We start from the raw sequence: 19,248 nt of genomic DNA, 5'->3' as shown, positions 1-19,248 counted from the left end.
GTTGAATACCAGCCATGTTTGTCAGCCGAGATCCTGCTCGGAGGGCATTCCTTGCTGCAGATGGGTTTATCCATTCATCTGTTAATATGCATTTGGAAGGAGTCCTGCTGAATTGAAAGAAGACCGATGGGGCCCCACAATGGAAGCTCAGCTTCTGAAGGGCCCTTAGCAGCTTGCTTTCTGTTCACTTTATTTGTAAGGATTACTCTTCCTAAGCATTATTTCTATGGAGACCAGATGTTCCTTTTGCCTGCCTCTTTATATAAATTGGGTTCAAGTCTTCTTATGCTTAGAAATGAGCTCCTTCAAGTCTTGGCATTCAATTCATGTGGTCTGAGTGTAGTTCATTGACTCAAGATGAGAGAAGCAGATTGTGGCAGTATTTCCAGAGTTGATTGGTTAGTTTGGATCCCTGGCAGAGTTGACTGCTTTTGTTTTAGATTTTTAGGCACATTTGTCCTGTGTTTTAATATTTTTAGTGATGGAGACAATAATACAACTCCAGGGCAGGGTCTCACAGCCTTGGGACTAGTGACATATGAGGTCAGATGATTATTTATGTGGTGAACTGTCCTGTATGTTGTACAGGGTTCAGTAGCTTCCCCCAGCCTTAACCCACTAGGTGACAGTAGCAGACCTCAGTTGTGACAACCAAAAATATTCTCAGACCTCAGTTGTGACAACCAAAAATATTCCCAGTTGTTCAATAACTCAGGTTATTTTCTTACATTTTCTAACATGAGTGCCTACTAATGAGAGTGTATGGCTTGTGTCATTGGTTTTCTTTACATTTGATGGACTGCCTGCAAATTTGGTAGTTTCCTTTTTTTGAGATGGGAGTCTTGTTCTGTCACCCAGGCTAGAGTGCAATGGCACTGTCTCGGCTCACTGCAACTTCTGCCTCCTGGGTTCAAGTGATTATCCTGCTTCAGTCTCCTGAGTAGTTTGGATTACAGGCACCCACCACCACACCCGGCTAATTTTTGTATCTTTAGTAGAGACGGTGTTTCACCAACTTGGCCAGGCTGGTCTCGAACTTTTAACCTCGTGATCCACCCGCCTCGGCCTCCCGAAGTACTGGGATTACAGGCGTGAGCCACCGTGCCCAGTCAAATTAGGTAGTTTTATATGCTGTAATAATTTAGGGGAATTGATCAAAATCAAATGCTAACCAGTAGGACCTAGAAGATTCTAAATTTATATATATAGCAATATCTGTAATATTTTATTTAATAGGTAATGAAAGATCTGAAATGACAGTTGCAGTAAGATCTAATGTCATAATATACAAAATCAGACTTAAAACTAAAATTGATTCATTCATACTTTGTGTTGAATTCTTGAATAATGAAGAGGCAATGAAAGACCTGAAACAACAGTTATAATGAGATCTGATGCCATAACATACAAAATTAGACTTTTAACTAAAAATTAAAAACAGTACTCTGTTGCATTTCTCAGTATTTTGGGTGGTTTCACATATATTTCCACACTCAATTCTCAGTCTGCGAGGTAGTAGAGCAGATATATTTATCCTCAAGTTGCAAATGAGGAAAATGAAATTCAGAAAGTGTTAGCAGTTTGCCCAAAGTCTCGCATGCTGTTTAAGAGACAGAAGCAGGTCTTCACCCGAGTTCTCTGACACAAACCAGACTAGAATTCAGAGACTCCTGTCCTTAGTGGTTAAGGCTGTCCCCTACCCTCCCCAAATGAAGAAAACCAAGTAGCTATTGTTCATGATGGCTAGCCCTTTCGTGATCTGGCTCTTGTCACTATCTGAAGTATTTGCCCGGGACTAGGATGAGGGTCTCCGCTCGGCCTAAAAATTTCTCTGCAGTGACGTGAAGCCTGTTGGTATCTCCTGGCGGTAGTATTTGTGCTTCCTCACATGGACTCAGCCAGCTGTGGATCCGCTTTTGTGCAGTGGCTCGGTTCTGCCTGCTGTCCCCGCTCCGCCCCTGCCCTCCTCACAGGCCTCTGCTCAGCACCGTCTGCCCACCGGAGGGTTTCCTCTCACTCCCCTTCAGCTGTTCAATCTGGGCAGCCAGCTCAGGGCCTCCGTCCAGACACAAAACCGAGGTGGACGATTCTAGTTTTCTTTGCTGTAAATGCCACACTACATGGAACCAGAGAATTTGGGAATCTGACTCAACCAATCAAGCCCCAGGCTAAAGGCAAATGAAAAGGTAAATCTTGAATTTGCGATGAGAAGGGAATGCAGAATGAAAGGTAGGATTTTAGGGATGAGAAAGGAATGCAGAGTGAAAGGTAGGATTTTAGGGATGAGAAGCGAATGCAGAGTGAAAGGTAGGATTTTAGGGATGAGAAGCGAATGCAGAGTGAAAGGTAGGATTTTAGGGGTGGGAAGGGAATGCAGAGTGAAAGGATTTTGGGGATTGGAAGGGAATGAAGAATGAAAGGTAGAATTTTTTTTTTTTCAGGTCCATGGCATTGTGATCATTGGAAGTTTTTTAAATTTCCAATATTTATTATTGTCTCATAAATTAAAAATTATTATAAAAAAGTATGTACACAGCATAAAATGTTTGCTAACTATACACACTCTTAGTGTCATATTATTCCAGAGTGACTTCACTTAAATTACCTCTCCACCAGCCCCGGGCCTCATCACACATTGTTCTGCCTTGTACTATTACTGCAGGTTGGAATACCTTCACAGTGATTATTGCAGGGGACTATACCTACTTACTTTTGCTATTTGCAAACACTAGGCCATTTTAAACTACTACTACTACTACTACTTCTTTTTAAAAAAAGAGTTTACATGAAATCTGTTGTTTTTAAATTTTTTTTCGGCCCCCTTTCTATTAAATAAAATAGTTTTTAAACTTGAATATCATAAAATTCCCTTAGTAAAGGAATCAGGGGGCCAGAGGTTACTGAACATTTGGCTTAAACATTCCTTTGCTTCCAGACAAAAATCATAGCTGAAGCCTGACAGGTAAATATCTGTTCAATTTGTCAAACTCCTCAGAGACAGTAATTACTTTGTTTCCCTCAGGGATTATCCTTCCTGTCAGTATATTTCTCATAAATATTGGACAAATTCTTCCTCCTATGGTTTAAGGCGTGGTTTTGTTTGTTTGTTTGTTTGTTTTGAGATGGAGTCTCACTCTGCTGCCCAGGCTGGAGTACAGTGGTGCGATCTTGGCTCACTGCAGCCTTCGGCTCATTGCAGCCTTCACCTCCCAGGTTCAAGGGATTCTCTTGCTTCAGCCTCCCAAGTAGTTGGGACCACGGGCCTGTGCCACCATGCCCAGCTAATTTTTACACTTTTGGTAGAGACGGGGTTTCACTATGTTGGCCAGGCTGGTCTCGAACTCCTGATCTAGTGATCTTCCTGCCTCAGCCTCCCAAAGTGATGGGGTTAACAGGTATGAGCTACTGCGCCTGGCCCAGCTGTTTTTTTTTTTTTTTTTTTTTCCTTCCCTGCCAGGATCGATCCAGCATTGCACACTTAGTCAGCATTATGCATATGTAAAAATGCACATTGTTCTAGACTTCTGTCACTCCCTGTTTGCCCTTCTCTGTCTTAATTATGGTAATGTATCCTCATGGGTTGATACATCAGTCTTTCTGCCACAACCAATAAGGAGGATTCCTGCCCTTGGTCTGGGGTCCAAATCAACTGTGTAGCACATGAATCGCTGTCGTTCAGTCCCACAGGTGTCTACTGAGTGCTTATGAGAACTTCCACGTGCCAGGCCTTGAGTGCACAGTGTCCGGGCGAGTATGGGGTCTCCTGTGGTTTTTGAAATATCCCACGAAATAAAAAAATGAAGCTATTCAATTGCAAAGGTGGTAAGATGAGTTTAGGTTCTAACCTGCCGCTGGGGCAGAAACTTCCACCTGGAAGCCATTCTGCGGCTGTGAATTCCGGCTCTGCGTGTGTCCTGAGCAGCGGACACAGCCGGCCACCTGATCGCAGTTTTGTCGGCTGGTGTTGGCAAGCTCGGGGCCTGTGCTGTGTGTGCTGGAGCTCAGGAGGGCTGATAAAGAGAGGTGGCTGCAGAGTGAGCGGTCAGGAACCTGTCACCTTCAGTGTTATTGCTGGACCTTGGTCCTCACGAAAGGAGACAAATGAAGGCTCTCTCTGACGCACTCACTGTGACAGTCTGTGTGGCAGCGGCCAAGAGCTTCTCTGGACATTTGTAGCTCCTTCAGTTAAAAAATTAAAAGGTAGCTAAGGTAGAGCAACAGCTCAGGATTTGAACTTTATTTATTTATTATTATTATCATCATCATTTTTGAGACAGAGTCTTGCTGTGTCTGTCACCCAGGCTGGGGTGCAGTAGCTTGATCTCAGCTCACAGCAACCTCCACCTCCCGATTCAAGCAATTCTCCCACCTCAGCCTCCAGAGTAGCTGGGATTACAGGTGTGTGCCACCACGCCCTCCTAATTTTTTTGTCTTTTTAGTAGAGATGCGGTTTCACCGTGATGGCCGGGCTGGTACCAAACTCCTGGGCTCAGATCCATCTGCCTCAGCCTCCCAAGTAGCTGGGATTACAGGCATGCATCACCACACCTGGCTAATTTTGTATTTTTAGCAGAGACAGGGTTTCTCTATGCTGGTCAGGCTGGTCTCAAACTCCTGACCTCAGATGATCCGCCTGCCTCAGCTCCTAGTGCTGGGATTACAGGCGCAAGCCACCACGCCCCACTGGTTTTGAACTTTTAAAAGGTGGGGTTCTTGTGGACCAGCCTATATGTGTGATGGGGCCAGGTTCTAGTGGCAGGTCTACCAGTTGCTATCCCCTTTTTAGATGTGCGGGACAGTGGCCTACTAAAAGGTGGGGGGGCCAGTAGCATAGCAGGCACCTTTTTAGTCCTCATTAATTAGAGGCTGAGCCGTTGGATTTCCTGCTGATGGCCAAGTGGAAAATCTATTTGACTTTTTTTTTCTTTTTTTTAATTTAAAATGTATCTGCATGAATAGACTCAGGCAAGAGGTTTGTCTTTGGCTTTGTTGGAGGAACTGAGCTCCAGTGTCATTGCGTCTCCTCTTTAATTTGACTAACTTTAAACGTCACCACTGAGGCCGGGTGCATTGGCTCATGCCTGTAATCCCAATACTTTGGGAGGCCGAGGCAGGTGGATCACCTGAGGTCAGGAGTTCGAGACCAGCCTGGCCAAAGTGGTGAAATCTATCCCTAATAAAAATACAAAAATTAGCCAGGTGTGGTGGCAGGCACCTGTCATCCCAGCTGCTCGGGAGGCTGAGGCAGGGGAATCACTTGAACCCGGGAGGTGGAGGTTTTGGTGAGCCGAGGTCATGTCACTGCACTCCAGCCTGGGCAACAGAGTGAGACTCTGTCTCAAAAAAAAAAAAAAAAAAAAAGTCACCATTGAACCCTCCTAAGAAGGTATACAATAGCCAATAAGCACACGAGAAAGATGGCTCAATATCACTCATCATTAGAGAAATGCAAATGAAACTCATAATGAGATACCTAACACCTATGTCCATTTGGATGGCTACTGTCAAAAAAACGAACAACAAGCATGGGCGAGGATGTGCAGGAACTGGAGCTCTGCTGCACTATTGCTGGGCATGTAAAATGGTGCAGCTGTTGTAGAAAACAGTATGGTGGTTTCTTAGAGAATTCAAAATAGGGCCGGGCACAGTGACTCACACCTGTAATCCTAGCACTTTGGGAGGCTGAGGTGGGTGGAGCATTTGACGCTGGAAGTTCGAGACCACCCTGGTGAAGCTCCATCTCTACTAAAAATACAAAAGTTATCTGCTGTAGTGGTATGTGCCTGTAATCACAGCTACTCAACAGGCTGAGGCAGGAGAATCACTTGAACCTGGGAGGCAGAGGTTGCAGCAAGCCGAGATCCTGCCATTGCACTCCAGCCTGGTAGACAGAGTGAGACTCTGTCTACCAAAAAAATTAAAATAAAAATAGAATATCTGATGCTCTTGCATTTCCACTTCTGGTTATATGTCCCAAAGAAATGAAAGCAGGGTCTGGAAGAGATATTTAAACACCCGTGTTCATAGCAGCGTTATTCATAATAGCTAAGACGTAGAAGAAACCCAAATATCTCCATGAGATGAATGAACAAACCAAATGTGGCATATACATGTAATAGAATGCTATTCAGCTTTAACAAGGAAGGAAGTTCTCAGACCTGCTACCACGTGGACGAAACTTGAGGGCTTCCTACTAAGTGAAATAAGCCAGTTGCAAAAAAGCAAATACTTTCACTTATATGAGGTACCTAGAGTCCTCAAATTCATAGACACAGAAAGTAGAAAGGCGGTTCCCAGAGGCTGTGGGAGTGGGGAGTTGCTGTGTAATGGGTGCAGAGTTTCCGTTCTGCAAGATGGAAAGAGTTCTGGAAATGGATGTCGGCGATGGTTGCACAATACTGTACTACTTCTCTGTACACTTAAAAAGGGAAGATGGAAAATGTTATGTTATCCATGTTTGACCACAATTACAAATACAATTTTTTTTTTTGAGATGGAGTCTTGTTCAGTCTCTAGGCTGGAGTACAGTGGTGTGATCTCGGCTCACTGCAACCTCCGCCTCCTGGATTCAGGCGATTCTCCTACCTCAGACTCTCGAGTAGCTGGGACTACAAGCATGTGCCACCACACCTGGCTAATTTTTGTATTTTTAGTAGAGACAGGGTTTCCACCATGTTGGCCAGGCTGGTCTCGATCTCTTGACGTTGTGATCTGCCTGCTTCAGCCTCCCAAAGTGCTGGAATTACAGGTGTGAGCCACTGTGCCCAGCCACAAATACAAATTTTTTTAAAAGAGAACAAAAAGTCACTATTAAACCCTCACCCCTCTGCTCCCCCTGATGTCTGTGGCTTCATGTCAGGCTGTGAGCACTGCCAGATGCGAGCCTCCCCATCTCAGCCAGTCCTCCTCCCCTTCACAAGCCCTGCCTTATCCCTCAGATGGGGGCCTCTTGCCCCTGCTAACATTGCTTGAGAAAGCTTTTGACCTCATTTATGGGGTCAGCCTCTACAACAGGCGTCCCCAAACTTTTTACACAGGGGGCCAGTTCACTGTCCCTCAGACCGTTGGAGGGCTGCCACATGCTGTGCTCCTCTCACTGACCACCAATGAAAGAGGTACCCCTTCCTGAAGTACGGCAGGGGGCGGATAAATGGCCTCAGGGGGCCGCATGCGGCCCGCAGGCCATAGTTTGGGGACGCCTGCTCTACAAGCTAAGTTATTTTAGCCAAGGACTGTTGACTGTGATGTTACACTTTTGGCTTTTGTTTTCACTGCTTGGTCAAATAGAGAGCAAGGGCCACCTCTCGCCACGCCAGCCTGCCGCCCCTGCCGCCCTGTGAGATGGAGGGTTGTTTTCCTGGCCGTGGTGACAGATGAGCCACGCATGACTCACTAGAGCGGTCTCCCCTGAGACAAAGGCACACATTTGACTGCAGACTGAGTGTTGAGTTGGTGGCCTTTGCAAGATTGGATGGGCAGTTCTGGCTTCAAATAACCCTGATGAATCACACCGTTCACAGACATTTCATTTATTTTTATACGCCTTAACAGTGATCCTGGACACCACTTGTTTCTTTGTATAATTTGCATTAAACTTTCCTCTTGACTGTGTGGGAGCATGTTGTAAGATGCTTCACCGAGTTTTCTTGCGTTTCTATTTTTCAGGATCACTTATGGACTCACTTTGCGTGCCGGTTAAATGTGCTGCGTTGCTCCCAACACCATGCAAAGCTTACTGACCTCTGATCTCCCTCAGAGCAGAAACTAGACTTCAGGTAAACCCAGCCCACGGGCCTTGTGGTTCACGTTAAGTTGCATGACTGTGACTGAGGTAATAAGAAAAGGTTTAATTATTTGGGCTAATGATTTTGATTTTAAAATATTTGATAATTACCACCAAAGAAAAGTCAATCCATTTGACTTCTGTTTTGTGGCTACACATTCTTAGATATGAAATAATTAAAATAAGAAGCCTGCTAAATAAATTTGAAAACCTCACCAGAAGAGCATCGCCTCCAACTGACCTAAAATAGAGATATACTGGTTTGAGTGAAAACCTAGCTGGGCATGGTGGCATCTGCCTGTAGTTCCAGCTACTTGGGAGCCTGAGGAAGGAGGCTTCCTTGAGCCCAGGGGCTTGAAACCAGCCTGGGCAACATAGCAAGATCCCATCTCAAAAAAATGATTTCAGAATAAAAACAGATGGTGTCTTCTTTCCTCCCTCCCTCTTCCCCTTTTCACTTTGAGTTTGGCTTAATAGACTCCTTGAGCAAATTGGGATTTTTTGCAAGGAAGTAATAATCTAATATTAAATTTTTCTGAGGCGCTTATTTTAAGTCAGCTTCATATTTTTTTCTCTCATCATATTCTAAAGTGAGGACACCTAAAGTCTTTAGAAAAGCTCTAGAGATTTGTTTTATTAACATGTTTTTCTTTCTCAAATGAGAGCTCTTATTTTTTTCTGCATTTTTCATCTCGGCCTCATTTTTGAGGACTACCAGGCCTTCTTTTGTGGTGTTCCTAGAGCCCCAACAGAGCCTGGTACCTGCTGTCACCTTATAAAAATGTGGTAGTTTTTTTTTTTTTTTTTTTAGAGACGGGATTTTACCATGTTGGCCAGGATGGTTTCGATCTCTTGACCTTGTGATCCACCTGCCTTGGCTTCCCAAAGTGCTAGGATTATCAGGGTGAGCCACCGCGCCTGGCCAAAATGTGGTAGTTTTTGAGCAAAAGTTTCTCCAAATACTGTGGAGAGATGTTTTCTCTACCAGTAATTTATGTAGAGTGAAAATGTATCTCTCCGATCATTGAAATCTATGTATTTAGACTGACAGAATAAATATACTTTCTCTGATTTTTCTCTCCAAGAATCATTAGTTTGGCCAGGTGTGGTGGCTCACATCTGTAATGCTAGCACTTTGGGCAGCTGAGGCAGGAGGCTCTCTTGAATCCAGGAGTTCAAGACCAGCCTGGATCAACAGAGTGAGACCCTGTATCTTTAAATAATAATAATAATAATAATAATAATAATAATAATAATAAAGGCCAGGTTTGAGCATGGTGGCACTTGCCTATAGTCCCAGCTACTTGGGAAGCTGAGGCCAGAGGGTCACTTGAGTGTAGGAAGCCAAGGCTGCAGTGAGCCTGGGTAATAACAGTGAGACCCTGTCTCCAAAGAAACAAAAAGGCAAAAAAAGAATCATCCTTTCAAAATCTCCCAACACCAGCCCTGAAGCAGATCTTTCTCCTAAGCTGATCTTTATGCCCATTCAACTTCTAAATTAATATTGTCTAACGAATAGTGTATTTAAAATAACTAGGACACAGGTGTGTGGGGTTGTCTGTCTAGCTAATGAGCAGCCTTGCAAAGTAAGAAGAGCCTGTGTTTGCGCCTGACTCTTGTCCCGCCTCCTTTGAGTCAGGACAGCACTGAAGTTGCTGTGTAATATGCAGGGGATTCTTTTAAGAAAGTTCCATCGTAAGGGAACCTAATTTCAGCCACGGTCTTAACTGATGCAACTGTTCTCAATTTAGGTTAAAATGGGCAACTCTGAGAGTCAGTACACCCTTCAAGGATCTAAAAATCATAGCAATACTATTACTGGTGCTAAGCAAATTCCTTGCTCCCTGAAAATACGTGGCCTTCATGCAAAAGAGGAGAAGTCGTTGCCCGGGTGGGGCCACGGAAGCAGCGGAGCGGGTTACAAGTCCCGGTCCCTGGCCCGAAGCTGCCTTTCTCACTTTAAGAGTAATCAGCCTTATGCCTCGAGACCCGGCGGCCCCACGTGCAAGGTCTCCCGAGGCACCGCCTATTCCACGCACAGGACGAACGCCCCAGGGAAGGATTTCCAGGGCATCCACGCCGCTTTCTCAGCGGAGAATGGCTTCCACTCTGTTGGCCATGAGCCGGCAGACCACATCACCTCCAGAGACTGCAACGGGCACCTTCTCAACTGCTACGGGAGGAATGAGAGCGTGGCCTCCACCCCCCCGGGCGAAGACCGCAAGAGTCCCAGAGTGCTCATCAAAACGCTGGGGAAGCTGGATGGGTGTTTAAGGGTCGAGTTCCACAATGGTGGCAACCCCAGCAAGGTGCCTGCGGAGGACGCCGGTGAGCCGGTGCAGTTGCTGAGGTACTCGCCCACCTTAGCATCGGAAACCTGCCAGGTGCCTGAAGCCAGGAGGGGGTCCAGCGCCGACTCCCTGGCCAGCCATCGCCCGTCTCCCACAGACTGTCGCCTGCGGTCCAGCAAAGGCAGCTCCCTGAGCTCTGAGTCGTCCTGGTACGACTCTCCTTGGGGCAACGCTGGAGAGCTGAGCGAGGCTGAGGGCTCCTTCCCGGCCCCCGGCACGCCTGACCCCAGTCCCCATGCCCCTTTCCCACCCGGTGATGCCAAAAAGCCTTTCAACCAAAGCTCTTCCCTCTCATCCCTCCGGGAACTGTACAAAGATGCCGACCTGGGGGGCCTGTCCGCCTCAGGCATCCGCCTTTCTGATGAGTACATGGGCACGCACGCCAGCCTGAGCAACCGCGTCTCTTTTGCCTCCGACATCGATGTGCCCTCCAGGGTGGCACGCAGGGACCCCGTCCAGTACAGTTCCTTCACCCTCCCCTGTCGGAAGCCCAAAGACTTAGCGGAGGATACTGCAAAGAAGGACTCCCTCAAAGCCAGGATGCGACGGATCAGTGACTGGACGGGAAGCCTCTCAAGGAAGAAAAGGAAACTCCAGGTGAGCGCATCTTAGAGCTGGGGGTGAGGGTGGGGGAGTAGGGGATATGGGTATGTGTCCCCACCGTTTCCCCATCTGGAGAAGGGGAGGTTGGTGGAATCCACCATAGAGTGTTGTAGGGGTGCTTAAATGATCTGGCAAAAGTGAATAGTTCAATGGAAAGCCTGCCTCATCACGTCTTCAGGTATGGGTTTGTTTTCTCTTTTGCTTCAGATATTTTCACTTGTAGCCCACAACTTTAATCTTCCCATGTCTTAGTTAGCTGGGGCTGCAAACAAAATACCACAGACTGGTTGGTTTAATCAACAGACATCTGTTTCTCACAGTGCTGGAGGCTGGAAGTCAAAGGTCAGAGTGCCCATGCGGTCGGATTCTGGGGAGGGCTCTCTTCCTGGCTGCAGACAGCTGCCTTCTCTCTGTGTCCTCATGAGGCAGAGAGAGCAGTAGCTCTAGGCTCTTTTTCTCTGGACCTTAATCCCATCATGGGGACTCTACCCTCATGACCTCTTCTAAACTAATTACCTCTCAAAGCCCTCAGCCAAATACCATCCCCTGGTAGTTAAGGCTTCAACATGGATTTTTGGGGAGGAGACAGATGTTGAGTCAGTGGCACTCTGGTTCTGTGCATGCACTCCACGGGCCTACTCTTAAGACTTGGCCATAGCTGGGTGTGGCGGCTCACACCTGTCATCCCAGCACTTGGGGAGGCCAAGGCGGGCAGATCATTTGAGACCAGGAGTTCGAGACCAGCCTGGGCAAGACGGCGAAACCTCGTCTTTACGAGGTTTTGTATTTTGTGCAAAACACAAAAATTACCTGGATGTGGTGGCAGATGCCTATAATCACAGCTACTCGGGAGGCTGAGACAGAAGAATCGCTTGAACCTGGGAGGCGGAGTTTGCAGTGAGCTGAGATTATTCCTGGGCAACAAAGAGAGACCCTGTCTTTAAAAAAAAAAGAAAAAGAAAGAAAGAAAAGGAAAGTGGAGTTGGAGAAAATTCCTGAAAGAATTGGTTTTCTGAGAATTTTGCTAGACTTCATTCTTACAGTCCAAACAAAAAAGATGAGATTGTCATTATTTTTGGTTGAGTAGGCTTATTGAACTTGATATTACTCTGATGAAATTAAAATTTCTATGCTTAAGTTGGTACATCAAAAAAAAAAAAATTGATGATACGTGTGTGATTTTTTTTTTTTTTTTTGAGATAGAGTCTCTGTCACCCAAGCTGGAGTGCAGTGGTGTGATCTTGGCTCACTACGACCTCTGCCTCCTGGGTTCAAGCAGTTCTGCTGCCTCGGTCTCCTGAGTAGCTGGGATTACAGGGTTGCACCACCACGCCCAGCTAATTTTTGTATTTTAGTAGAGATGGTGCTTCCCCATGTTGGCCAGGCTGATCTCAAACTCCTGACCTCAGGTGATCCACCCACTTGGCCTCCCCAAATGCTGGGATTACAGGTGTCAGCCACCGCGTCCGGCCTGTGTGTGTAATCTTAACCTCCTCATAGAGATAGCTGATGGCATTCTGAAAAGATCTTGTAACTAAGTACATGTAATCGAAAAATGTATATACTGATAAAACTGATAAGAATGATGAATATACTTCTGCGTCATGGTGTATAAGGTTTTACTGAGGGAGCAAAGTAGTTTATCTACCAGGAAGAAAGTTATAGTTTGCCTTTTTAGGTAACTAGTAGCAATTACTCGATTTTCAGTTTGTTGTTGCTTTGTAATTTGTTTTCATTTCTGATTATTTATAGAGGGGAGAAGCTCTTTTTTTATCTACTGTGTATAAGTCATAGAGTTAAAGGGAATTTGTGTGGGCAGTTAGTCTCTAGCAGAATTGCATCCTAGATAAACATAAAATTATAAAATTCTATAAATTATATAAAGATTTTGGGGTGGAAAATAATGTAACTTGCTAAGTAGATTGTTTCAGGTTTATTAAGTTTGACATTCATTTCTTCCTTCTTATGCATTGTGCGTCTGCCTCCAGCCCTCCCTCCTGTGCTGGGCTTGGATTCTCCTTCCTCCTCCTTTACACAGAGATGAAGAAGAGACAGTCGCCAGCCTGTTTTCAGGGCCTCCTCATATCCCTGAATATATTGTAGTGATTTTACTCCTGGCTCATCACTTTTTCAGACTAAACCACGAAATAGTAGAGCTTTCCTTGACTTTTTTTCTCTCAGCTCTCATTTCCTGAACAACTCAGCCAGCTGAGCGCAATGAGGGAAGCAGCTTCTGCTTATTGGAGGGCTGCAATCCCAGGTGGAGAGCTTTCATGTCTTCGTGATTCCAGTGTTATGGTGCCGACCTGTGTTCAGCTGTTACTCACTGTGTTCCCTAATTGGTGGTGGCATCGAGCCAATGATTCTGTGTCTCTTTTTTTTTTTTTTTTTTAATTTTGAGAGGGAATTTCACTCTTGTTGCCCAGGCTGGAGTGCAGTGGCATCATCTTGGCTCACTGCAACCTCCGTCTCCCAGATTCAAGTGATTCTCGTGCCTCAGACTCCCGAGTAGCTGAGATTACAGGCATGTGCCACCACGACTGGCTAATTTTGTTTTTTTTTAGTGGAGACACGGTTTCTCCATGTTGGTCAGGCTGCTCTCGAACTCTTGACCTTAAGTGATCCACCCACCTCAGCCTCCCAAAGTGCTGGGATTACAGGTGTGAGCCACTGCACCCGGCTTCTGCACCTCTTCTGTGCTCTGAGTGTGTTGCTCATTGGTGTGTGTACCTGGCTTAAACGCAGCCCTTCTGAGTTCCATTCCATGTCAGTCCCCACTTGGTTCAGAAGTAGATCAGTTGCTGCTGTGTATTTAACATTCTATCACGGGCAGAGTGATCCTCCTTGTCTCTCCTACCCTTGGGAACTGGGTCTCCCTCAATTTTGCACTGTCCAAAGCTTAACTCTGAATTGTGTGCCTGTAGTGTTAAAAGCAAACTGGTTAGGGCCAGGCTCAGTGGCTCACGCCTATAATCCCAGCACTTTGGGAGGCCAAGGTAGGCAGATCACTGGAGGTCAGGAGTTCAAGACCAACCTAGCCAACTTGGGGAAATCCCGTCTCTATTGAAAATACAAAAATTAGCTGCACGTGGTGGCATGTGCCTGTTAGTCCCACCCCTTGGGTGGCTGAGGCAGGAGAATGGCTTTAACCTGGGAGGTGGAGGTTGCAGTGAACTGAGATCCTGCCACTGCATTCCAGCCTGGGCAACAGAGTGAGTCAAAAAAAAAAAAAAATGGTTAGACTCAACGAATTAGAATTTTATTGTTTATTTTATTTTTATTTATTTTTAGAGATAGAGTCTTACTCTGTTAAAAAAAAAAGTACCTTCTGAGCAAATTTTAAGCATAGACTATATTATTATTAACTGTAGTCCCCATACTTTACCTTAGAGCTCCAGAACTCATTCCTCCTGCAAAACTGAGGCTTTGTGCCCTTTGACCAGCATCTTTCCATTTCACCCTCTCTCCTGCCCCTGGCAACTACCACTGTACACTCTGCTCCCATGAGTTGGACTATTTCACATTCCACATATAGGTGGAATCTTGCAGTACAAGTCTTTCTGTGGAGTGACATCTCTTGAGTTTTTACTATTTTTTTTCTCCTTTTTTTGAGACAGAGTCTTACTCTCGTTTCCTAGGCTGGAGTGCAATCTTGGTTCACTGCAACCTCTGCTTCCTGGGTTCAGGAGATTTTCCTGCCTCAGTCTCCTGAGTAGCTGGGATTACAGGCATGTGCTACCATACCCGGCTAATTTTTTATTTTTAGTAGGCAGGGTTTTTCCATGTTGGTCAGGCTGGTCTTGAACTCCTGACCTCAGGTGATCCGCCTGCCTCCGCCTCCCAAAGTGCTGGGATTATAGGCGTGCGCCACCGCACCCAGCCTGAGTTTTTACTCTTGAGTCTTTACTCATCTCTACTCTTTGCAATACCACCTGGTTATCAAGTTACATTAGTGCTTGTTTCTGATTATTTGATTTGGTGGAAGTGAAGTCATTTGTATGGAAATGGAAATCACATGCTTTGTGTACATATATAACAGACACCTTAATTTCATCCGTATAACACAGTGATTAAGAATTCTAGCTGAACCTATTGAAAGACATTCTGTATTTTTTAAAGGCTCTTTTTTATTTGCCTGAAAATTAGTCACTGGCTATTAGCATTCTAGATAAAAAGATAAAGAAATTTATTAGAGAGTTCATGCGTATGTATAGGAATCAGTTATAAAGGCTGGGCATGGTGGCTCATGCCTGTAATCCCAGCACTTTGGGAGGCTGAGGAGGGCCGATCACCTGAGGTCAGGAGTTCAGAACCAGCCTGACCAACATGGAGAAACCCCATCTTTACTAAAAATACAAAATTAGCCGGGTGAGGTGGTGCATGCCTATAATCCCAGCTACTCGGGAGGCTGAGACAGGAGAATCGCTTGAACTGAGAGGTGAGGGCTGCAATGATCTGAGATTTTGCCATTGCACTCCAGCCTGGGCAACAAGAACAAAACTCCATCTCAAAAAACAAAAAAAGAATCGGTTATAAATGCTAAAATGCGTTTCCCACCCATTTCTGAAAAAGGAAAATTCTTGCTTTGCTTGGTTAAACATTTGAAAGTTGGCACTACAGTTTGAGAAGCAGCGTCAACAGTATGCGTAGGTCACATTTAACTTTGGGACTCTGTGCCTTTCTCTGGCAGAGTTGTGCTTGCTTTGAAGCACTCTACCATGGCCCTTGCAGGGTGTCAGAGGTAATTCCTGTGTTTTTGGGTTATGAGTCAGAGGGTCATATTTGTAACTGAGATAATGTTAATACTAGCTAGATGAGAAGTATTTCTTCACCTTTTAGAAGTTTTTGAAAAGCAACGAAGTGACAATTAAAAAAAACTCTATCTCAAAATTTCCTGTCCAAGGGACTCACAGCAGCTGGTTTCTTTGCTCTGTTCTGCATGAGCATCAGTGTATAAATAAACGTGACTGTGGGATGCAGTGTAAACAGTGACAATTAATATTTCCATTTGTAATATCTATTTGGGGCTCAGTTGTTCATAGCTCCTGGGGATCTGGAAGCACTCTTCAGTTGTGTGATTATTTTCCTACCAGACAGCAAGTAATTGTGACTTGATTTTTGGGTGAAATTTCTGAAAAGGAAACCTCTTTACCCAATGTGATATTCAAAATGAGGCCTTTAGTCAATGGTCCTTGACCCAGTTTTCCATCATTTTTATTTCAATGCATAAGAAAATCTAATTGAAAGCCCAGTAGCAGCTGAGTGGTCTGGAGTGTGCTTGGTGTCTCTGCGGCGTTATCTTCATGTAAGCCACACATCTGGAATGTCAGTGCCTTTTGAGTCAGAAGTTAAGCTCACTTTATGCTGAAAAATTTAATTACTGCTATTTACCAGTGAAAAGCCTGTATGCAAATTATTTTTCTTGACTGACTAGACTCGCAATCCAGATATTAGAGAAATGTCTTTCTGTTTTCAGCTCTGTGCACGGTGCACGGCCAGCTTGATCAGTGCACCCCACCCTCACAGGGAGCAGCAGTATTATATAAGTATGAATTGTATTTAGAGCTGCCTATGTTTGCTTTTGTGTTGGAATAAATACTAAAGTTAAGAATCATGTGTCTTTGACATCTCCAGTACCTAGCATAAAACAGGTACTCAAATAAAAGGATATGAATGAATAAATGAGTATTTTTTTTCACAAAAGCAATTCTTAAATTAAGAAATACTAATTATGAAAAAAAGCTATAGTTACCAGCCAATACCCTTCATGGATAAGGAATCCTAAGTGTAGTATTATTTTTATTATTTATTTATTTTTGAGATGGATACCCTTCATGGATAAGGAATCCTAAGTGTAGTAGTATTTTTATTATTTATTTATTTTTGAGATGGAGTTTCGCTCTTGTTGCCCAGGCTAGAGTGCAGTGGCGTGATCTCGGTTCACAGCAACCTCCACTTCCCAGGTTCAAGCAATTCTCCTGCCTCAGGCTCCTAAATTGCTGGGATTACAGGTGTGTACCGCCATACCTGGCTAATTTTTGTATTTTTGGTAGCAATAGAGTATCACCATGCTGGCCAGACTGGCCTCGAACTCCTGACGTCAGGTGATCAGCCTGCCTTGGCCTCCAAAAGTGCTAGGATTACAGGCATGAGCCACCACGCCAACTATTATTTTTACTATGTGAACCGGGAAAATAAGATACTAGAGATCTCCAAGTCTAGAGTCTAGACCTGAGCACTTGGCCACAGGCTGGGGACTGTAGGGAGTGGAAGAGAAGTTTTTGGGTTTTGCATAAAAATATGAGTCCCTAACTTCCTCACCCTACCATGGTACTAGTAATTTCCTAATTTAGCTTCAGATGATCCAGAGGAAAAATAAATTGCAAAAATATGACTTCTTTCCTGGAATATACTGATTCATGGTTAGCAAAGCAGAAAGAAACATCATTTTAGTAATCTTCACAAGTGTGTTGTAAACATACTAGTTAATTTCTTGATGCTAAGCATAGGTTAGATTTAGGACAGCTGTTGGTATTTTATTTACCTCTTTAAATGCTAACTCCACTGGATATAAATTGGCTTGGGCAATACTCTTTCTAAAATTCTTTCTGGTATGAAGACTTGATGATTAAAGATGTATTTTTGTGACAAGAATCTTGCTTTGCATTACATTATTAGCAGCCACCGGTATTACACTTATGCTGTGTTTAAGAAGGGATGCTTTGGATAGCTGTAACCTCTGATGGGTGATCATGTGTGTTTCCCACAGGAGCCGAGGTCCAAGGAGGGCAGTGACTACTTTGATAGTCGCTCTGATGGACTGAATACTGATGTGCAGGGGTCCTCCCAGACATCTGCCTTTCTGTGGTCAGGGGGCTCTGCTCAGATCCTGTCTCAGAGAAGTGAATCCACGCATGCGATTGGCAGCGATCCCCTCCGACAGAACATTTATGAAAATTTCATGCGAGAGTTGGAGATGAGCAGGACCAACACTGAGAACGCTGAAACCTCTACAGAAACCGCCGAGTCCAGCAGCGAGTCTCTCAGCTCTCTGGAACAGCTGGATCTTCTCTTTGAGAAGGAGCAGGGCGTGGTTCGGAAAGCCGGGTGGCTCTTCTTCAAGCCCCTGGTCACGGTGCAAAAGGAAAGGAAGCTGGAGCTAGTGGCACGAAGGAAATGGAAACAGTACTGGGTAACACTGAAAGGTGAGTGCAGTATCAGCGGCTGAGGCCACTGAAATAATTTCCTCTAGCCGTGGTCTTTCCCAGGAAGTGCCAGGAGCTAGCATTGGGTTGAGTTCACATGAGAGGTTTGACACAGGATCCGTGGCATGCCCTATTACAGATATTTTCTCACACCTGTGTCATAGGCTTTACCTACTATTCACACGTATTATGCAGTCTAATAAATAATTATTGAATTTTTATTTATGTTTATTTTTTTGAGACAGAGTCTTGCTCTGTTGCCCAGGCTGGAGTGCAGTGGCACGATCTCAGTTCACTGCAACCTCTGCCTCCCAGGCTCAAGCAATTCTCGTGCCTCAGCCTCCCGAGTAGCTGGAATTACAGGCATGTGTACCATGCCTGGCTGATTTTTGTCTAATTTTTAGTAGAGATGGGGTTTTATCATGTTGACTCGGCTGCTCTCATAAGTCCTGACCTCAAGCAATTTGCCTGCCTTGGCTTCCCACTGCGCCTGGCCAAATATAATGATTGGATTTAGTACTTATTGCTTATTTTATAGGCATGCCTGTACCATTATTTGATACTTTCCCTGCGTTTGGAGAAAAAACATCAGTAACCAAAGGTAGTTTAGTTATTTGGAAGGTAGCTTCTGAATTTCACATTCTGTACATGTTCAGAACTCCAAAGAGGTTTTCTTCTCCATACTAGAGAGGCAAATTTCTGTACCAAATGGCAGAAACGATTTGGAAAAATGCAAAAATGGGCTAAATCTGATAGGATTAAATTTGAAAAAGATAAGAAAGTTCTGCTTTAAGGTGTAAAAGTCAGATAGCTACCCAAGGACAAGATAGGGAGATTCGGCTGCAAACTATTATGAGTAAGTCTGGGCGTGGCAGCTGACCTATTATGAGTAAGTCTGGGCGTGGCAGCTGACGCCTGTAATCCCAGCACTTTGGGAAGCTGAGGCAGGTGGATCACCTGAGTTCAGGAGTTCCAGACCAGCCCAGCCAACATGGCAAAACCCTGCCTCTACTAAAAATACAAAAATTAGCCAGGCACTATGGCAGGTGTGTGTAATCCCAGCTACTTGGGAGGCTGAGGCTGCAGAATCACTTGAACCTGGGATGAGGAGGTTGCAAAAAGCCAAGATCATGCCATTGCACTCCAGCCTGGGCAACAAGAGTGAAACTCGATCTCAAAAAAAAAAAAAAAAAAAAAGTAATATGGGTGAAAAAGATGTTGGGGTTGAATTTGCAGGCCACGTGTTTCCAAGGTGATGTGGCTGAAAAAGTAAATGTGATTTTGTCAAGCAAATGTGATCTTTAGT

General features: G+C 44.8%; 1 protein-coding gene across 7 annotated transcripts in view; it reads left to right on the top strand.

Moving 5' to 3' along the window:
- The window catches only part of TIAM2 (TIAM Rac1 associated GEF 2), a 268,861-nt gene that overhangs the window by 123,664 nt on the left and 125,949 nt on the right, over positions 1 to 19,248 (top strand). For all 7 annotated transcript variants that reach the window (XM_074397228.1, XM_074397223.1, XM_074397222.1 and 4 more), the window contains 3 exons: positions 7,666 to 7,775; positions 9,535 to 10,731; positions 17,507 to 17,942. In XM_074397228.1, the coding sequence (XP_074253329.1) occupies positions 9,541 to 10,731; positions 17,507 to 17,942 (1,627 nt within the window). In that variant the 5' untranslated portion in view covers positions 7,666 to 7,775; positions 9,535 to 9,540. The remainder of the gene's footprint in view (positions 1 to 7,665; positions 7,776 to 9,534; positions 10,732 to 17,506; positions 17,943 to 19,248) is intronic.

The sequence above is a fragment of the Saimiri boliviensis genome, chromosome 4 (genome assembly GCF_048565385.1).
Source record: "Saimiri boliviensis isolate mSaiBol1 chromosome 4, mSaiBol1.pri, whole genome shotgun sequence".
NCBI lineage: Eukaryota > Metazoa > Chordata > Mammalia > Primates > Cebidae > Saimiri > Saimiri boliviensis.
Note: the sequence above shows the minus strand (reverse complement) of the source record. Positions and strands in the feature narration are given on the sequence as shown.